Genomic DNA, 21,570 nt, shown 5'->3' on the forward strand with positions numbered 1-21,570 from the left:
GTTCAAGAAGTTAAAGGAAGTTCGCCGGTTTTCGCAATTCGAGCCCCATACAGCAGCAATGGAAACTTATTACGCTATTAACGTACAGCACAGCGGCAGCGTAAAGATTCTACTAAACCAGCATAACATAATATATTGCCTTGATTGTCACAACTCATGCTCTCCCGAATGTAGATATCAAAGACTTTTCAGAAAAATATTGTTATTATGCATTGTAAAAGGGTATAATTAATCATTTAACATTTCTTTAAAATAATAAATAATAATGGCACGAATAAAGAAAGGAAGTTTATTAATACTTCAGGCGAGCTTCGTCCTACTGTGATCAGGAGCCGAGGCGGTACAAGTTTACTGTGATCAGGAGCCGAGGCGGTACAAGTTTACTGTGATCAGGAGCCGAGGCGGTACAAGTTTACTGTGATCAGGAGCCGAGGCGGTACAAGTTTACTGTGAATTTCTCATTTCAAACATTAATTAAATCAAACCCATTCACTATTTAATAATATACTTACATGAATTTTAATTCTCAGAATCCCCGACCTGCCTTAGTAGAGTAGAAGTTACTTGGTAAGGCCAGTTCGTACGGTTTGATTGTAGAAACCTCGTATATTGGTTTCTACCTTTATTTGTTTGATTTCTTTTTTATCCTAAGAAGAAGCAACCGGTATTTCTCTGTTGAGCTCGTTGGGATAGTCTTAACAGTTCAGGACGTTGCAGATATCTCTTAGATTCCTGGCGATATTCGTAGCTGTTTATATGTTTTCATCACATTTTCTCAATGAGGACCACATCAGACAATTTCTGTAGAGTTTGTGAGGAGGAAGAGAGTACCCATTGACCTCTGACTGCTTGAGGTATGAGATCATGGTCACTGGTCTGGAAGCTGTTGCTGAAGGTGTTCCTCAATGATTAGGGTCTAACTATCCGAATTATTCATTTCTGCTCCATGATTTAACCACCAAACTACTACATTATTGCCATGGCCATCAGATAACATATGCAAGCTTCATAACTCAAATAGTTTTTAAGAACCAAAACTCATTTTACAGTCCTTTACTTCAAAGGAACATCACTCCTGCTCGAGATACACACCTCCTTAAATCTGATGTTTGCGTTAAACGTAATAATTGTCGGAATTTATTCAGAATAAAAATTACATAACTTGCTAGTCTATTTTGAAAAGATTTAATTATTCCTTTATGAAAATTAACCTATCATTGCAATATTTGCTGAAAATGAAGTTGCTAATTGTATAACTAACCTTTTACAAATATAACATTTATATGAATAGTTGAAAAAAAATAAATAAATAAAAATGAAGTTTAATCTATGTAAATAACTAAAACTCATGAAGCAAAAGAAATGATTAAATTCGCTAATTACCTGATAAATTAGAAATAGAATTATCTGATGGAAATAGAATTCCTACTCGAAATTCCGTCTTGAGGGCTCCTGAATCAAAAAGTGCTTTTCAGTGTTGTATGAGTGTGATCACTAGAATCAAAAACGAAAAATCATAATCTTCTGCTAGTAATGACCTTTTTCGCTTCTCTCCAGCGGTTTTCTCCCACCGATTGCTACGGCTACTTTTCTGATTCCTCTACTTTGTTCTTCTGAGGCATTTTCTTTCGCCATTAAAGAGATCCTCTGAGAGAGAAATGGGGAGGGTTTCAACACCAGACAAAGTGTCGTCTCTAAATGCCCGGGCCTGGAAGTATCCGTCTCACATTCCTTAAATTAATTACGTAGGACCAGTTGATAACCAGTTGAGCCCCCTCAGTGTCGGAGAAATCTCTGGAATAATTTATTATCTCTTATAATCTCAGCAGCATTATTTGTTGCAACTAGCTCTGACTAAGAAACCAGTTTTCCTGGGCTTACCCAAAAATATAACTCCTCGGATTAGCTCTGTATCTCATAGCTCATTTGTCTTCTACCTGGGGACCGCGCAAATTTAAAGCAATTCTTAATATATATATTGCAGATTTTAAGAGATCATATAGCCTGAATTATTTTGTAAACATAATCTCAGAAACAATCTCATTAAGAAAGTGGTTTTATCGTTTTATAAATGGCAGAACAGTTTTAAAATAAAATTAGTAATGAACTTACTTCTCCAACCAAAACAAACAAAAAGTTTGAGTATGCTCTGAATGTGTTTTTTTTTTTTTTGCAAAGACAGGAGTATATCTTTGTTTTTGAATTCACGTAATTTTTATAAAAAATCTATTATTTCAAATATGTTTTTCTATAAAAGTAGGTTTTAAGGTCATTATGTTTGAACTGTGTGATTAGGATGAACAAAAAAAATTCCTTCTAGTGCAAACGATTAAAAAACAGATGTAGCGAGAATGTTTTAATAGCAACTAAAGAAATACGTTTCTAGCAAATGCACAAGGAATACAGCCCATGTTCTTGTTTTAGGCTGCAGTACATCTGCTACATTCAGAGGGCGTTAAAATGTGCAAAAGCATGACTGAGGACCTCTATACTCGTAAGAGACTAAGTAACTTAACTGTACTTGGGATAGGGCACTCTCAAAGAACCATACCTTTAGGTACCGCAGCGAGAAAGGAGCACCGCATGACTGAAGTTATAAAAATAATCTATGTAACTTCAGATCAGATATTCTTTCATTAAAAGTGAATTGTATGCCCATTGTTCAGAGTTTTGTATACTGTATACAGAAAGAAATTCTGAGAATAAGAAAAAATAATAATAATTAAATTTGTAACTTACTAAAGCTATTAGCGCTAAAGATGGCAGTTATTCTTAATGAATTTTAAAATACAGATTGATTGGCCAATAAATAACACAAGATATCACAAACATCAAGAGTGCTGCTACTGAAGCGAGAGTTTAATCACACCAAGAAACTTGTACGGCAGCTGAAGAACTTTGTAATATCTTTGAAAACACAAATTATTAACGCGCAACTAATTTCATTTCTATTATTTAATCTAAAATTATTTCCAACCATGAAATTAATTTATTATGATAAAATACATTTAAACTTTGGTACACTTAGATTATAAACAGTTTTCAGCTGTATTTCGTGGTACACTAATTAATGAGCGCTTTATAAATAAATTAACTCTTTGAAACTTTCCATATAGACATTAAGTAGAGTTTAAAGTGTATAACCTGAGATGCCCGCAGAAGTTCCTCAGGGCTCATTTAAATATTTTAAAGTATAATTTTTTATGCCGAGGGTTGCTGTATAAGCTTTCTTTTCAATTAGTTTTACCTCCTTCTCCTGGCTGAGAGCCATGCGGGATTTCCGTACTCCAAAGAATCTGTTGGAATGCCCTGGTAACACCTTCGGGAGCATCCTTCTCACACAAATTGCGGACATTCTAGAGTTTGCACACGAATAAGACAGACCTGACCTGTTGTGTTCTACACATCAACAGTACTGAAATTTCACATCTTTGAAGTACTAGGGCTCTACTTACACACAGTCGTCTGATGCACTACTCATTCAAAAGATAAAGGATAATAAACATAATGATAACGAACTAATCAAGAAATTAATTCATTTCGAAATGTTACTATTCGAAAACCTCTTCCAAACTATTCATTTGGAAGCTTTAATTTAATCATTCTGAAGTTGTAACCGCGCTTAACCTCTACAGTGAAGCCAAGCGTTAACAGACATCGATTGGTCCGGTTCCTCCTTCTAATGAACGAAATGTTGCAGGGGAAAATAAGCTGTACAATTGTAATTACAAAAACACTCGCACAAAAATATCCTTTCTAATTATAAACACAGTAATTTCGGGAATGAAAAGGGACATTTCACATAGATGTTGTTACACACTCTACCTACCTAATCGTTGCAGGGGAAAAAAGGAAATTTTTGCTGCTACTTCCTCAATTATTTGAAGGCAAGTTTTTGGAAGGTTAAACAATAATTTATGTTCTTGCCAACTATGTGCAGTTGCTTGACTCTGCACGGAAATAAGGCAAGGCTTGCTTCATTAATCTTTAGTTCCTAAGTGCCCGAACCCTTTAAGATACGCATCATTTTTCATTCAATAACAGACCCTTCAAACGAGCCAAATTGTGTGAATTTCCATCATCGGTTGTATGTTCATCCCAAAAATTGTTTCTTTAATCACTACTGTATCCTTCATTATGTTCAGTAGTTCATGTTTTTCCACTTTTTCTGTCACAGTTTATCATTCAAGATTCTAAATGTATTAATTTTATCCCTTTTTTACTACTCAACTACCTATTTCTGGCTGCTTTTGTTCGAAAAATATTAGAGAAAATAAATTGTGTATTTTTTAAAAAAAGTCATCCTTTAAATTAAACGTTTTATCTTACATAATTAACATGCATATGTACTTAATTACTGACGGCAGTTCAGTGAGTTCTTAAAAATCTCTTTAACAACGCTCATCAGGACTAAATGAAAGATCGAATGTGCAAATAAAAGATCACCTGAACAATGAAGATTTATCTTCATGTATTTTCCATTTATTCAAAATTGAGATTCACAGAAGTGTCGTGGCTAACAATTGGATTGAAAGAATAACATTTAGGGCACATGAATTAGAAAAATGTACTTTTTTCAATCAAAGACGTTCCGTGGAATTAAAAACCCTTTCAATAGCTTGGTGTTTATGAAAGAGAAAATGTTGAAGTGAGGTTAAAGTGAAGTACTTGAGCTGTCAGTGAAATAAAGTTTTAGTGAAAAAATAAATGCAATTATTTTTCTGAGTTTCTCCTTTCAGTTCAATTCATTCCTTCCGACGGTTTACCAATGATAAGATCCCACCCTGAGAGCGATTCTGTGATCCATTCCCATTACTTTTCGGTTCTCATTTGGCTCTCTTTTTCTAGCCAGAAATTTCTTTAGATTTGGAAATTGGTGAAATTCGGAATTCTGGCTTAAAGGTTAGAGGTATTCCATCACTTCCAACTTCTTCCTGTTTTTCAATTGCCATAGCAGTTCGTGCATTTGAGCGGTAGCAGTATCCTATAGAAAAGTTGTTTCGCACACGTTTCGTTACGTACAGCTTCTTGTTTTAGTTAGAGAATTATTAACAATTTAATCTTTAATTTATTTTTATGCAGATAATGTCATTGTAAATTTTTGTTTACATATTAAATTAATTACATATTTAAAATGCACTTTAAATGTTTTTACAAAGCAGGTTGCTAAAAACAGTTAATTACAAAGGGTCAACTGTTGATTATTACTATGGTTGTGACTGTTTTGGTATTAAGTTGTATTCAGTACTGATCTTGTTTTTGCTTTGTTTTGGTTCTAAAGAAATCTCCGTAAAGACTAAGTTTTAAGGACTTAACAATCCTTCGAGATCTGTATTGTTGTAACGATGTCAGGCATGAAGTTTAAAGGATATGAATACCTCAAAAGTTTTTATAGAATATTCCTTAAAAAGTTATTCGCTTTACCTTCTGAATTGCAAAATTGTTTTCTGAAAATAGAATAATTTTCTTCATATAAAAAATTACTGCCTTACACTACTTTATTTAGACCCTTTCCGAAAATCGTTGCTCATGAAATCTTAGAGAAGTATTGCTTCAAGAAAGAAACTAATCGTTTCGTCTGTGATATAACATCTAGAAGAATGTGTACTCTGCAGTCGTATCTGAGCGTTATTTTCTGTTTAAAGTACTAAGTGCCTAACATAAAGGGTTTGTGACTACTGAATCTCTCAAAAGTAACCTAAATTTTTGAATTTCAGTAAGTTTCTGGGAAGTGTGATGCAAGCTACTTTGTTTAAATTACTTCCATTCGTTAAAGAAAAAACTGGATGGTAAAAAGTGTCCTCTTATCAACTCTAATGCCCGAGCAAGATCAGCTTTACTTTCTGGCAGATTGCAAAAATGTACGTCGAGATTAGAAGTTTGTGCTTGTGCAAAAGCTTTCTTTACAAGGATGAAATATTCACCTACTTTTAGTGGTCAATGCCCTTAGTTTTTCCTTCGCCCGACAAGCTTGGAAAATTAGGTTCTATTTGTTTTCCGATGTTTTCACTAAAATTACAGCTTATTTTTCTTCTGTTTTCTTTTCTTTTTTTCACTCTTTTTTTTTTTAATTCGTCATCATTCAAATGTTCACTACAATCTCTTAACTATTCATGTGGTTATTACGTAAGAGTGGTAAATATAGTTTCATCTACTTATTTCCTCTCTCAATCATGATAAGAAACCTCAACCATGATAAGAAACATGATAAGATGATAAGTAATTCAGGTAATTTGTCATAAGATGAAGATAATTTGCCACTTTTAAACTTATGTAAGTTTTTAAAATAAGAAGTTTTTATTTATTTATGTTTAGAATAAATTTTGTAACTAAACTGAAGTTAATTGTTGTTGGTAACATCAAGAAATATAATTTTAGTAAAACGTTCCCTGCTTTGAAACGTTTGTGATGTATCAAGTGATAACTTTATTAATTATTAATTAATTCCGTAATATGATATATTTGAGTTTACAGAAATTTACCTTATTAATGATAATCTATTTCACCAATCAATTATTTGAATAATTAAATTACCTTAAAGGCATTTATTTATGGAGCCTTTAAAATGAATAAAATACGTTTAAATTTACTGCGATGAGAGATGAGGTTTGTGTACATGTGATTCTAGCTCAAAAACAGAAATCGCACGGTACTCAGACTATATTTATTGGCCTGACAGAAACTTAGCGAAGAACGTCTTACAACCGGATGTATCATCTAACAGAATTTCATTTTTGTGAGATTCTCTAGAAATGAGCTGGAAAGGTTTTCTTTACCTCCTTGTATAATTTAAAGGTAGCTTTATTACTCTTAATGTCTTAATTGTCCTAGAAAAAAAAAATAGTTGTAATTCAAAACAGCGCACCTCCACAAACTCCGTTTCCAAAATTAATAATGAAACGGAGGAATTTTATCTATTTAGAATGCTTAGAAAGGGTTATAAAAATTAGAGTGGATGATATGAGCCACGACTTTGTAAAGGATGTCCTCCAGCACTTGTAACAAGCAGCTGAAGCAACCTTGAACCAGTGCCCGAGAAGTTATTTATTAAATTGGGTGCATCCATAAAAACCTAGGCGCGAGCAATATTTAGTTACCAACAGAGTTGGAAGCATCAGGGAAGAACTTTGTAATGTCGCCCGAGGACAATTAGTGCACTTCAAGTATGAATTACGTACATTCATTTATTCTGTAATGGACCTTCACATATTCCTCATAAAAAGACGAGAGATGTTATCAATGAGTGCACTTACCTGAGAACAATTAAAATAGAATAAAAAAAAAAGTAAAAATCATCAAAAACTCATATTTACGGTCAAAACCAAAATCTAGGGATAGCTATGACTTTTTCATCTTAAGATATTCTGTACTCCTTACACAGACCATGAACACAAACTGTTTTCTTTTTTTAAAATGCAAATTTGTAGGAAATTACACTACTTCGAGTAAGAAAGTATAAAAAGAAGTTTCTAAAATAAATAAAGTAATAAACTCCAAATTCAAATTTTGTTCTACCAAAGTTTATTGTTGTAACAACGTATAAGAAATGAGGAGGGAAAAGATACAAAAAGTCCGCAACAAACTTTAGCAACTTTTCTGATATTGATGTTACTCACAACTTAGACAATTTTAAACACAGTTCTTTCTTTTAGACACAACATGAAAGAGTTTTAGTGGGATATATTGCTGATACATTATTCATACGTTGCTGTTGTTTTATTTATATATTCTCAGACAAAAAAACATTACATCAAATACATTCATTTGCTGTTTACACATTAAAAAATTAATATTTAAAATAACTTTTTTATCTTTTTTAAAAAAGGTTCGTATTAGCAATTGAATTTCAAATTTAACCTTTCTAACTTCATCAAATATAAAATATAGAAGAAAGAGAAAATGTGAAAATAAAAATAGCGTACCACATGTTAAAAATGGAAATGCGGATGTTTATCTTTCCAATTTTACAGCTTAACTCTTTTCAAATACCTTGAAAGCTGCAATAAAAAAGACAAAAAGAAAAAGAAAAATAATAAATAAACAAAAATATAAACTTTATTAAAACTGTCCGGTAGGACAGTTGTATGTTACAAAGGTTGATCGTAAAAAAGTGCACGAAAAAGCGTAACATTAAAAAATACCCAATTTTCTCTTTTTCAGTAAGAGATAAAATTCCCAAATTTTCTTTACAATGTAGGATAAATCCTCTTTTATGACTGCAATTTTATAGCAACAACCCAGATCTAATAGATTTCGAGAAAAAAGTTGCCAAAACTGCACAAAAACGGCATTTTCAGAAAATGCTAGTTACCTTATTTGTAAAGAACGTAGCGCCCACATGCGCGAACGATTTTCATGAATGAGGTGTCATTCGAATCGAAATGATGTACCTTTTAGGCGATAATGAGATATAAGAGATTAAAGTTTGGTGCGTTTCATTTCCATTCAAATTTCAAACCTTTATATCTCTCTTTGTATTGTTCATATTTCAATGGATACTGTACCAAAATGTAGAGAATAGTTAGCTCTATAACTGACTTAAATTGCAATGTTCTATTTATTATAGTTAATAAGATATAAGAGATTAAAGTTTGGTGCGTTTCGTATTCATTCAAATCTCAATCCTTTATATCTCGCTTTCTATTGTTAAAATTTCAATGATTTCTGTACCAATATGTAGAGAATAGATTGCTCTATAACTGACATAATCTGCGATGTTCTGTTGATTTTAGTTAATGAGATATAAGAGATTAAAGTTTGGTGCGTTTCGTATTCATTCAAATCTCAATCCTTTATATCTCGCTTTCTATTGTTCAAATTTCAATGATTTCTGTACCAATATGTAGAGAATAGATTGCTCTATAACTGACATAATCTGCGATGTTCTGTTGATTTTAGTTAATGAGATATAAGAGGTTAAATTTTAGTGCGTTTCGTTTCTATTGAAATTTCAAAGCTTTATATCTCTCTTTGTATTGTTCAGATTTCAATGATTTCTGTACCAAAATGTAGAGAATATTTTGCTCTATAACTGACATAATCAGCAATGTTCTATTGATTTTAGTTAATGAGATATAAGAGATTAAAGTTTGGTGCGTTTCGTTTCTATTGAAATTTCAAAGCTTTATATCTCTCCTTGTATTGTTCACAATTGAATGATTTCTATACCAAAATGTAGAGAATATTTTGCTCTATAACTGACATAATCAGCAATGTTCTATTGATTATAGTTAATAAGATATAAGAGATTAAAGTTTGGTGCGTTTCGTATTCATTCAAATCTCAATCCTTTATATCTCGCTTTCTATTGATCAAATTTCAATGATTTCTGTACCAATATGTAGAGAATAGATTGCTCTATAACTGACATAATCTGCGATGTTCTGTTGCTTTTAGTTAATGAGATATAAGAGATTAAAGTTTGGTACGTTTCGTATTCATTCAAATATCAATCCTTTATATCTCGCTTTCTATTGATCAAATTTCAATGATTTCTGTACCAATATGTAGAGAATAGATTGCTCTATAACTGACATAATCTGCGATGTTCTGTTGCTTTTAGTTAATGAGATATAAGAGATTAAAGTTTGGTGCGTTTCATTTCTATTGAAATTTCAAAGCTTTATATCTCTCCTTGTATTGTTCACAATTGAATGATTTCTATACCAAAATGTAGAGAATATTTTGCTCTATAACTGACATAATCAGCAATGTTCTATTGATTTTAGTTAATGAGATATAAGAGATTAAAGTTTGGTGCGTTTCGTTTCTATTGAAATTTCAAAGCTTTATATCTCTCCTTGTATTGTTCACAATTGAATGATTTCTATACCAAAATGTAGAGAATATTTTGCTCTATAACTGACATAATCAGCAATGTTCTATTGATTATAGTTAATAAGATATAAGAGATTAAAGTTTGGTGCGTTTCGTTTCTATTGAAATTTAAAAGCTTTATATCTCTTCTTGTATTGTTCACAATTGAATGATTTCTATACCAAAATGTAGAGAATAGTTTTCATTATAACTGACATAATCTGTAATGTTCTTTTGATTTTAATTAATGAGATATAAGAGGTTAAATTTTAGTGCGTTTCGTTTCTATTGAAATTTCAAAGCTTTATATCTCTCCTTGTATTGTTCACAATTGAATGATTTCTATACCAAAATGTAGAGAATATTTTGCTCTATAACTGACATAATCAGCAATGTTCTATTGATTTTAGTTAATGAGATATAAGAGATTAATGTTTGGTGCGTTTCGTATTCATTCAAATATCAATCCTTTATATCTCGCTTTCTATTGTTCAAATTTCAATGATTTCTGTACCAATATGTAGAGAATAGCTTGTTCCATAACTGACATAATCTGCGATGTTCTATTCATTATAGTTTATGCGATATGAGAGGTTAAATTTTGGTGCGTTTCGTATTCATTCAAATCTCAATCCTTTATATCTCGCTTTCTATTGATCAAATTTCAATGATTTCTGTACCAATATGTAGAGAATAGATTGCTCTATAACTGACATAATCTGCGATGTTCTGTTGATTTTAGTTAATGAGATATAAGAGATTAAAGTTTAGTGCGTTTCGTATTCATTCAAATTTCAAACCTTTATATCTCTCTTTGTATTGTTCACAATTGAATGATTTCTATACCAAAATGTAGAAAATATTTTGCTCTTTAACTGACATAATCAGCAATGGTCTATTGATTTTAGTTAATGAGATATAAGAGGTTAAATTTTAGTGCGTTTCGTTTTCATTCAAATTTTAAACCTTTATATCTATCTTTGGATTGTTCAGATTTCAATGATTTCTGTACCAAAATGTAGAGAATAGATTGCTCTCTAACTGACATAATCTATAATGTTCTATTTATTATAGTTAATAAGATATAAGAGATTAAAGTTTGGTGCGTTTCGTATTCATTCTAATCTCAATCCTTTATATCTCTCTTTGAATTGTTCACAATTGAATGATTTCTATACCAAAATGTAGAGAATAGTTTTCATTATAACTGACATAATCTGTAATGTTCTTTTGATTTTAATTAATGAGATATAAGAGGTTAAATTTTAGTGCGTTTCGTTTCTATTGAAATTTCAAAGCTTTATATCTCTCCTTGTATTGTTCACAATTGAATGATTTCTATACCAAAATGTAGAGAATATTTTGCTCTATAACTGACATAATCAGCAATGTTCTATTGATTTTAGTTAATGTGATATAAGAGATTAAAGTTTGGTGCGTTTCGTATTCATTCAAATATCAATCCTTTATATCTCGCTTTCTATTGTTCAAATTTCAATGATTTCTGTACCAATATGTAGAGAATAGATTGCTCTCTAACTGACATAATCTACAATGTTCTACTGATTTTAATTAATGAGATATAAGAGGTTAAATTTTAGTGCGTTTCGTTTCTATTGAAATTTCAAAGCTTTATATCTCTCCTTGTATTGTTCACAATTGAATGATTTCTATACCAAAATGTAGAGAATATTTTGCTCTATAACTGACATAATCAGCAATGTTCTATTGATTATAGTTAATAAGATATAAGAGATTAAAGTTTGGTGCGTTTCGTTTCTATTGAAATTTAAAAGCTTTATATCTCTTCTTGTATTGTTCACAATTGAATGATTTCTATACCAAAATGTAGAGAATATTTTGCTCTATAACTGACATAATCAGCAATGGTCTATTGATTTTAGTTAATGAGATATAAGAGGTTAAATTTTAGTGCGTTTCTTTTCTATTGAAATTTCAAAGCTTTATATCTCTCCTTGTATTGTTCACAATTGAATGATTTCTATACCAAAATGTAGAGAATATTTTGCTCTATAACTGACATAATCAGCAATGTTCTATTGATTTTAGTTAATGAGATATAAGAGATTAAAGTTTGGTGCGTTTCGTATTCATTCAAATCTCAATCCTTTATATCTCGCTTTCTATTGTTCAAATTTCAATGATTTCTGTACCAATATGTAGAGAATAGCTTGTTCCATAACTGACATGATCTGCGATGTTCTATTCATTATAGTTTATGCGATATGAGAGGTTAAATTTTGGTGCGTTTCGTATTCATTCAAATCTCAATCCTTTATATCTCGCTTTCTATTGATCAAATTTCAGTGATTTCTGTACCAATATGTAGAGAATAGATTGCTCTATAACTGACATAATCTGCGATGTTCTGTTGCTTTTAGTTAATGAGATATAAGAGATTAAAGTTTGGTGCGTTTCGTATTCATTCAAATTTCAAAGCTTTATATCTCTCTTTGTATTGTTCACAATTGAATGATTTCTATACCAAAATGTAGAAAATATTTTGCTCTATAACTGACATAATCAGCAATGGTCTATTGATTTTAGTTAATGAGATATAAGAGGTTAAATTTTAGTGCGTTTCGTTTTCATTCAAATTTTAAACCTTTATATCTATCTTTGGATTGCTCAGATTTCAATGATTTCTGTACCAAAATGTAGAGAATAGATTGCTCTCTAACTGACATAATCTATAATGTTCTATTTATTATAGTTAATAAGATATAAGAGATTAAAGTTTGGTGCGTTTCGTATTCATTCTAATCTCAATCCTTTATAGCTCTCTTTGTATTGTTCACAATTGAATGATTTCTATACCAAAATGTAGAGAATAGTTTTCATTATAACTGACATAATCTGTAATGTTCTTTTGATTTTAGTTAATGAGATATAAGAGAATAAATTTTGGGTGCGTTTCGTATTCATTCAAATTTCAAACCTTTATATCTCTCTTTGTATTGTTCAGATTTCAATGAATTCTGTTCCAATATGTAGAGAATAGCTTGTTCTATAACTGACATAATCTGCAATGTTCTATTGATTTTAGGTAATGAGATATAAGAGATTAAAGTTTGGTGCGTTTCGATTTCATTCAAATTTTAAACCTTTATATCTTCCTTTGTGTAGTTCAGATTTCAATGAATTCTGTTCCAAAATGTAGAGAATAGATTGCTCTGTAACTGACATAATCTGCCATGTTCTATTGATTTTAGGTAATGAGATATGAGTTTAAATTTTGTGTATTTCTTTTTCGTTTCTTTGCGGCATTTTAGATATAATTTTGCTCCATATGGCAATGTTCTAATTGTAATAGGTAGATAATTTTCTTCTATAATTTGATCTAGATATAGATGGTTAAATTTTAAATAAATTATATTGCTGTTGTTGGTCTCGACGATTAACACAATTAAGGATACACTTTTCCCCCCTATATGTAATGCTTTTTCTTAAACTATTTTTGCTGTTTTCTCTGCAAATCTTTTGGTGATTTGGTAATGTTTTGCAGGATGTTAGGGCTTACTTACATGGCATTAAAGTGGTATCCTGCTCTTATATCTACTAAGGGAATTACTGCAATCTTTATTAAGTAACTGTTTTAAACTATATAATCTCCCATCTTATTTTCAAGTTTAAGAAATTGGAAAAAACTTCAGAATGCTTTTTGTATCCAGTAATATTGATTATGTTAGTTCTTAACTTAATACGTTGTTTCATTTCAACAGGTTTCAATTGCCCAATTAATTATGTATACGAAAAAATAAGATTTGGTATTTTAAAACATGATTTTGATGAATACTAATTTACTAATTAATTTAAATTGTGTGATTGATGTTTCAAGGAAAGGTTGCTGTTATCGGTATTACCGCGTCATGTTGCCATGGAGATGAAAGCAGATATCGCTGGCAAACCTCAGGATACCATGTTCCATAAAATCTACATACAAAGGCATGAGAATGTCAGGTAAGCTGTTAGCTATTGGTTTAGCTATTTATTAGTTTAATTTATCTAGGAATAGTAACCAGTCTGAATAATGAATATTAAAACCTTCTGTGCATGTATAGTGCTAAACATAAGCGTACTATAAACTTTAGAAATCCTGTACAAAAACTGCAATAATGTAGTTTTGTGATTGTTCAGTGTTGCTGGAAGTGACTACAGCTACCTGTGAGTGTGATCTGAACTTAATGGGTGTTCTTTGAAAAACAGAAAAAAAAGAAATAAAAATATTAATGATACATACAAGCTAAAAGATGATAAGTTATTTAAAGATAAGAAAAGTTTTTTCTTATAGCTTTTGGGTTTTACTTATAAATGATCCCAATTTTTTTAAACTTAGTATTCTAATCGCAGAAACATGTATCCCTTTTATTAGAGGCATGTTAACGGAAAGCACTTTTGGTGAAGAGAGGGAGTGATGGAAGCAGGCCATTTTAGTGTGAGGGTGGCATACAATGTTCCCTTCCCGAGATTTATCTTAACGTAAGTTACATTCTGAATTCAAACTGCATTTCACCTCCGTCTCTCATCTTTAAAAGTTAATACTGTAGCGATTGTGCCACAGTTAACTGGGGCCGTAAAAACGCACACCCAATTTATATTTTCTTGCAAAATTAATGGAGTAGAGGATTATTATTTAAGGAGCTCGCGCTTTCTAGCGTCGATTTCGCGTACTCTCTTTGTGAAGTACCTTGTAAACCTCTACTTTGTTCTTTCTACTACTCAGGTCAATACAAATGAGAAATTTCATTAAAATAACAAAATTCTTCTCATAGTATTACAGTTTATATTGCAATAGGAAGATAAATTCCGACCGGTTATTTATTTTATGAACTATTCAAAATTTGGATTTTATTAATAAAAAAATGAAATTTTTTGCTTTCAGCATTCTTTTTGCCGATATATGTGGTTTTACAAGTTTATCTGACCAGTGTACAGCTCAAGAATTAGTTAGGCTGTTGAATGAGCTTTTTGCGAGGTAAAATAATTATTTTAATAATAAAATGTCATTTAAAACATGTATTCTGTTATAATTATAAATTATGAACTAGATTTGAAAAATATAATATATACTATTTACATCCCAAAAAGATTATTAAATTGGTGATTGCTTCAGTTAATGTTTGTATTTGAACTTTGGAAACCCACTTATCTTTTTGGACAGATCTGCAACGACTAACAGCTACTGTTCTACTAGACCGGTTTCAACTTCCAAGCCTTTAAATTCTTCACCTTAAGCTATATTTTTAATTAGCAGTAATTTTCTTTTTCAACAGTTCATCTAGCATTAATGGTAGAAAGCGAATCGCGAGAACAAAAATCATCCATTAACGCTGGTTAAACAGACATTTATGGTACTAAAGACAAAGAAACAATTTGTTGGAAACGACAAGAATTAAGCAGTTCGCACGTTTAGTTAATGAGGTTGCAAGGCGAAAATATAGAGTTAATGCAAGAGAGGCCCATCGGATATAAGCTATCAGCCGTTAAGAGAAAATTCCTTAGATGACCAACAATACTAAGATGACGGTAAAACTTTCCGCTTATATCAATTCCCAATTATTGATAGGAGACTAAATCGGTGAAATAGTCTGATCAAAGTAGCTCTCAGAACGAGATAAAGTTACTCACAAAAGTTGAGATTCTCAACTGAGAATATCAGCAGGCAAGCCGTAACAGAGAAACTATCCTATATTAAATTGGGAATCGCACTGAACCTATTGGAAAAGCGATTCTAATTGTGGTGGCAGTCATTAGTTGGAAGGATTAGTTGACGTTTATTGTATGCCGTCGGCAAATTGATTCTTAAAGCAGACGGCTAGCGGAAAGTTTCTTTTTCTCCAAAAGAAAACTTGTTCAGAATTGTTTTTGTGTTGGATGGTGAGTGTTGTTAATGATTTACGTTAAAGAGAAACTCTATATTTCTCTTTGGTTTTTGTTCACTGAATTCATTTGATACGATGAAATTATTAATACAAGGATCATTTACAGATTTGACCGACTTGCACAAGAACACTATTGTTTACGCATCAAATTACTGGGTGATTGTTATTATTGCGTGTCAGGACTGCCAGAACCAAGGCCCGATCATGCTCATTGTTGTGTTGAAATGGCTCTTGATATGATCGATGCAATAGCGTATGTATTTACGTTACATTTTTAATTCATTAAAATGTTTACTTTCATAATGTTGATTTTCAAGTCATGTTACTTATTTTCCAACTATAAAATGAGCTAAATGATGAGTTTTAATTACGCTTTTTCTTTCTTTTTTTTTTAAATAATAATTTTTCTCCAGTCATAGAACCCATGACAATTAACGACTCTGACTGCAGCTACTCAATGGGGACGACTTAGTCTATCTTAGGTACTATACAGAAATTTCCATCAGATAAAGAGGCACAGGTGCAAAATGCTTCTTCATGTGACATTGACAACCCTCCTTAACCCCACTCATTATATCAATTCCAATAGATATAATTATTGTTGACTTCTTTCAGAACTATAACGTTAATAATAATGGATGGAGAAAGTATTTACAAAATACCATGAAATGTTTTTTCGAACTGCACTCTATAAAATTAATTTTATGAGAAATATATGATAGTCTTCCCTCAAAGGTGGCATGTGGATTGAACAGTGGTTTACCATTTCTAGTAGGCTGTTGAATAAATATTCCAGAATATTTCTGTTCATTTTAAACGCATGGTAATTTTCGTTTACATTTACCTAGCCTTGGGTCTTCTGTTAAATATATATATTATTATGTCCTGACAGTAATTGTATGAGAATAATGACATTTATCATAAATGACACGGTTCAATTAACTTGTACTTTAAAAGTATGAAATGCCAACGATAAAAACGTGTGTTTTAATTGTTTGGTGTTTTTGTTAAACATTTTAAACAACTTCCCAGGTGCATCTTCATCCTTCATCCTTCAAGATGCGACCAACGTTGTGGATACTATAGCGTCCACCAGTAATTGTATAACTGCACAATTAGCAGGCTTGATTGACGAATAAGCAGCTGCCTACAAAGGGCACATAGGAGAGAAAGATGGTTATTCAAAGAACCACAGTCCACTGAACATGTGTGACAGTGCCGCCATGATTGGTATTCAGGGTTATTCCGGGCTGTTGAGAAAGCAGTCTTTCTAAGGGAAGGAAACCGCATTTACAATTCCTGACCCTCCAGGTTAGATGTTTAAAATAACGTGGCAACCTGACGTGGACGTTTGCAGAACCATCCTCAAATGCGAAACGATGATATCAGCATACTTGGGCTTCGGAGACTGATTATTAATTTCGGAACACGGCAGTCTATAGACTAACATCCAAGAAGCCAGAAGTAAAAAAGAAAATAACAGTTAAAAATTGATGTATTTGTTTGTAGACGAAAATGAAATAGTAATATAGTGAGGATCCCTAAAAATATGTAATAAATGTGAATGGAATGATAAAGTTTTCGTTTGTTGAATCATACCGAAATTTCGTCACCAAATTTCTCACCTCACAATTTTTAGAACACTTTGAAATTTAGCTCAAATACAGAGAACTTCTATCTCTACATTAGAACTAAATTTCAGCTTTCTTGATGCTGTAGTGTAGGCGTCACAGGAAACTAAAGTTTTCGCATGTAGCAATCTTACTGAAAATTCAAAATTCAATAATGTTTGCATACTTCACTTATTTAACGAACTTAATTTACTTAACGAATTTATTGAGTAATTGAACAGTTCAAACATTCAGTATGAGAATATATTTTTTTTCCTTAAGGAGAAATATCTGACTTCCAGTAAAATAGCATATTTACTTGTCACATACCCAAATCATTTCATTTATCTCTTCCATCTTTATAGGTAACTATGTTTATTTTCTAACTCTTGAAATGCAGGTTGGTGCGAGAAGTGATGAGTGTGAACGTAAATATGAGGGTTGGTATTCACACAGGCAGGGTGCATTGCGGAGTGCTAGGCCTGAGGAAATGGCAGTTCGATGTGTGGTCCAATGATGTAACACTCGCCAACCATATGGAAAGTGGCGGAATACCAGGGTGAGTAGTTTACATGCAACTTCCAAAAAACTAGAAATCAAAACGAAATTAATCAAACTGAAATCTTATTGGGCGTTCTAGATATTAATTTTATTTTAATAAGTTTATTATGGTAGAATTTAAGGAGGATTCTTTTCTCTCTAAATATCGACAAATCTTAATGTCGATAATTTCAACGCCATGCAAAGATAAGGCGTTTAAATCTGCAACCCTAGAGAAGAAAATTGTTTATTTTCAAGAAACTTCGCAACACTAAAGGCGCACTTCCAATAAACATTTTGGCTAACAGTATACGAAGCGAAAATAATAACAAGGAGTACCAAAGTATGAGTCATATTGGACTTTTCCTTTTTGAGAAATAATCTGTTGAAACTCACCCACAGATCCTCTAAAATCATTTTAGTTCATTGTCATAAATAAATTATTAAAAAACATAAAAGAATCCTTCATTGGCGGGACAGAACAGGGATTAATTCACTGAATCCAAAACGTAGTTTGGGAAATGAAGATTATGACAGAAGCTCAAAGAACCAACGTTCTGTCAATCTGGAACGAGCCTCGTTCTGAGACGATACAGAGAGTTTGGTTCCATGATTGCATGCCTTGAAGAGCAGATAGTAAATTCAATCTGAAGTAGTTACATACTTGGCAACCAAGAAGAGGGTCGATCCAGTTGGTTCTAGAACTCCTGAGCATACAACTTCGAGACTATGAAGTCCTAAACGCTATTCAGATTTCAGTTTATTCATACTTCTGTTAGTGCAATGGTTCTAAAGCGAGGAAAGAGATACCTAGGTTCGAATCCCGCGTGTAGTTAATATGTGCTCCCTCTTCGAGGCCTCATTTGGTGGATGAATAGGCAAGTATTTTTCTTTCTTTTTTACTGGGAAGCCGGTAATAAACCATTATCTTGCCAGATATTCTGCCGAATCTTAATTAATTTTGACAAATCAATGCTCTGGCACTAATGAAGGACAGGGAACGAAGTAAAAGTTCTTTTATGAAATAAAATTACAGGAAGCCACAGTATATTAAGGCAATAAATCCTGTCAACTCTAATCATTAGATTAGATGATGTAGAAAAGGTTTTACACTACTTGCTGATAAATCTGAAATATTGAGAATTGAAATGGATGATCGACTAGCCAACAAGATGAAACAGGATAAAACAAGTAGAAATTAAATGTCTTTGATTTGATCCATGATAACACGCATCTTTCTTCTCCTGTTAATATACCTTTCGGATTAGATTTCCCCGACGATACAGGAGTAAGATTAGTCGCAATTGAGGATGTTTTATTTCGCTACTTATGGCGATGTTTTTTTTTTTAATTACGAGCAATCGACTTTTATTTTTTGCAGCACAGCTTACTCAAAGATTTTGCCAACAAGTAATTTCTGTTACAGAAGAGTACATATCACTGAGGAAACATTAAAATATTTAGAAAATGATTATAAAATTGAACCAGGTAATGGTGGCGAAAGAAACGCTTATCTCAGGGACCACAATATACAAACATACTTAATTGTACCACAAGAAACTTCCAGACAAGTGGTTAGTATTTGCTACATAAATTTTCGAAATTTATGATTTCTGTTATAATTAACATATTTAACATGGGAACATAGTTCCCAACAACATTAAAAATTAAATACGCATAGGGTAAATATAATATTTGATGCTACCTAGGTCGTTAGCAGATTGATGCTAACTAAACTGTTATTAATTAACGTACAGAAGTCAGTGTTATTGACCGTTCGAAAGAAAATGAGATTAACCTTGTTCTATAAAACATGTAGTAGGTCTGAATTAATCAAATAACCAGAGTATCCCGGTACAGGTTTGTTTGTTTGTTTTTTTTAATAAAAAAAAGATTGTCATTGCGTTGATTTTGATTTAGTCTAATTCGAATACATTCCTTTCTTAAACATGAAAAATTCGTTCAGCGAATGCTTTACAGACGAGTTAAATCAGACTTTCTAAATAGAAAAGTAGCATCAAATTGATACTGTGTATGGGTACCAAATGGGCACCTCAAATGCTTAATCTGAATGTGAGCAAGATGTGATTGTTTAATTTTACTTTTATAGTCTCATGGAAGCACTAAGAGGACCATGAACATGTCAAATGGAAACGTTGCTAAAGAACTGAGGGTAATGGGCCACAGTTCAAAATCAAGTAAATATAATAAGTGAGTAATCAATCAATTGATTCTTGATGTTTAATTTTTTACCTTATTTTTTGTTATTTATTAAATGTTACAATTTATTTGAAGTCTATTTTCAAATTTAAAATATTCATTGCAAAAAGTTACGCATATTATGCTAACGATTCTTAACAAATAACAGTACGTTAATTCACCTAATTGCAGATTAGGTTTGGCTGAGAAAGAAGTTCCTAAAGATACCGAAGAAGAAGTGAATGATTATCTGATCCGCGCTATTGATGCCAGAAGTTTAGATCAATTAAGATCAGATCACTGTAAACCAATATTGTTACATTTCAAAAAACCATCCGTCGAGATCAAGGTGAAGTGAAGAATTTGTTTAAGAATTAAATCAGATTCAAAATCATTTCTTAATGATGTTTGAAAGAACCCAGTTAAGGATTTTGGCGCCCCTGTGAGTTCTTAAATAATACAATACAAACGACATATACACTGACAGACCCAACACTCACACAATGCACACAAGGCCTGCAAAAATAGTTTAACTATCTAGGTTACACGAACCCACTGGTCCGACTATAGATATAGATAGCATAAGCTTAATGTACTCAAATATATTCCTTACTTAATTTAGGAAATAATAGTAGTTAAATACCAATTCAGTTTACATAAACTAATATACCTGTTAGTAGTGGGTTGAATGTTGAAAAATAGTGAAAATGGAGACTTATTTCTGTCGCTAATTGCATATCACTTTATTTTAATAAAATTTATCTCGGTTAAGTAGTTGTGAAAATGGTTAATTTTGTAACCATATTAAAATATTAGCTGTTGAATTTGCCAATTTTCCTTTAATAATTTGCCGTAGTTTTGGGCAGTAAACTATCTTTTTGCTGTTTGACTCTTTAAATATTGATTGTGTGCTTTTTGATTTCAGTTTTACTTTTTTTTTGGATGCTAATTTCAGGACTTTTACTCTTAATTTTGTCCTAAACAACTTTTCTAATCATATATTGACTACGGCATGCAAATGGGATAATCTTTTCTTAGCGGCAAGGTTTACAAATTTCTTTCTTTCTGTGACGATAATTCTGCGTTGGTGCGCTATGAAAGTCGTCTCATTGAGCCCAAAATCTCTAGCTTGCTAATAGGATGTGATGAGAACCTCTCACTTAAGACACGTTACAACAAACAGCTTGCCTATCAGTCGTCTATTTCAGATATTTTAGTTTTGTCGTAAACATTGAGTGAATATTAAATTAGTCTCTTCGAGTTTACTAAAGAGTTATTTTCACTTCGTACATTCTGACATGCTGTATGCCTACATTGTATAATTCCTGTGAGGTACAGTGGCTTCTCACTGTATCTGTCAGTGATGTACTTCATCTTCTAAACCAGTTACATTTTTCGTTGTTCCACACTTGGCAATACCACAAACCTCTTGAGCCGTTCTTAGTAATAAAATTCTTAGTTTGTCCAAGTACTGATTTAATAGTAGTTTTATGTTATCAAAA

At 31.8% G+C, this 21,570-nt stretch overlaps 1 protein-coding gene across 1 annotated transcript in view; it reads left to right on the forward strand.

The window, feature by feature from the left end:
- LOC141448774 (adenylate cyclase type 5-like) overlaps nucleotides 1–21,570 on the forward strand; it is a 206,349-nt gene that overhangs the window by 159,620 nt on the left and 25,159 nt on the right. Inside the window, exons 8-14 of the mRNA XM_074117378.1 lie at nucleotides 13,676–13,797; nucleotides 14,720–14,812; nucleotides 15,826–15,972; nucleotides 17,730–17,888; nucleotides 19,296–19,443; nucleotides 19,980–20,080; nucleotides 20,261–20,417. Of these exons, the coding sequence (XP_073973479.1) occupies nucleotides 13,676–13,797; nucleotides 14,720–14,812; nucleotides 15,826–15,972; nucleotides 17,730–17,888; nucleotides 19,296–19,443; nucleotides 19,980–20,080; nucleotides 20,261–20,417 (927 nt within the window). The remainder of the gene's footprint in view (nucleotides 1–13,675; nucleotides 13,798–14,719; nucleotides 14,813–15,825; nucleotides 15,973–17,729; nucleotides 17,889–19,295; nucleotides 19,444–19,979; nucleotides 20,081–20,260; nucleotides 20,418–21,570) is intronic.

This window comes from Rhodnius prolixus, unplaced genomic scaffold (assembly GCF_049639745.1).
Source record: "Rhodnius prolixus isolate KJV_2025 unplaced genomic scaffold, Rpr scaffold_2, whole genome shotgun sequence".
In the NCBI taxonomy this organism is placed as follows: Eukaryota; Metazoa; Arthropoda; class Insecta; order Hemiptera; family Reduviidae; genus Rhodnius; species Rhodnius prolixus.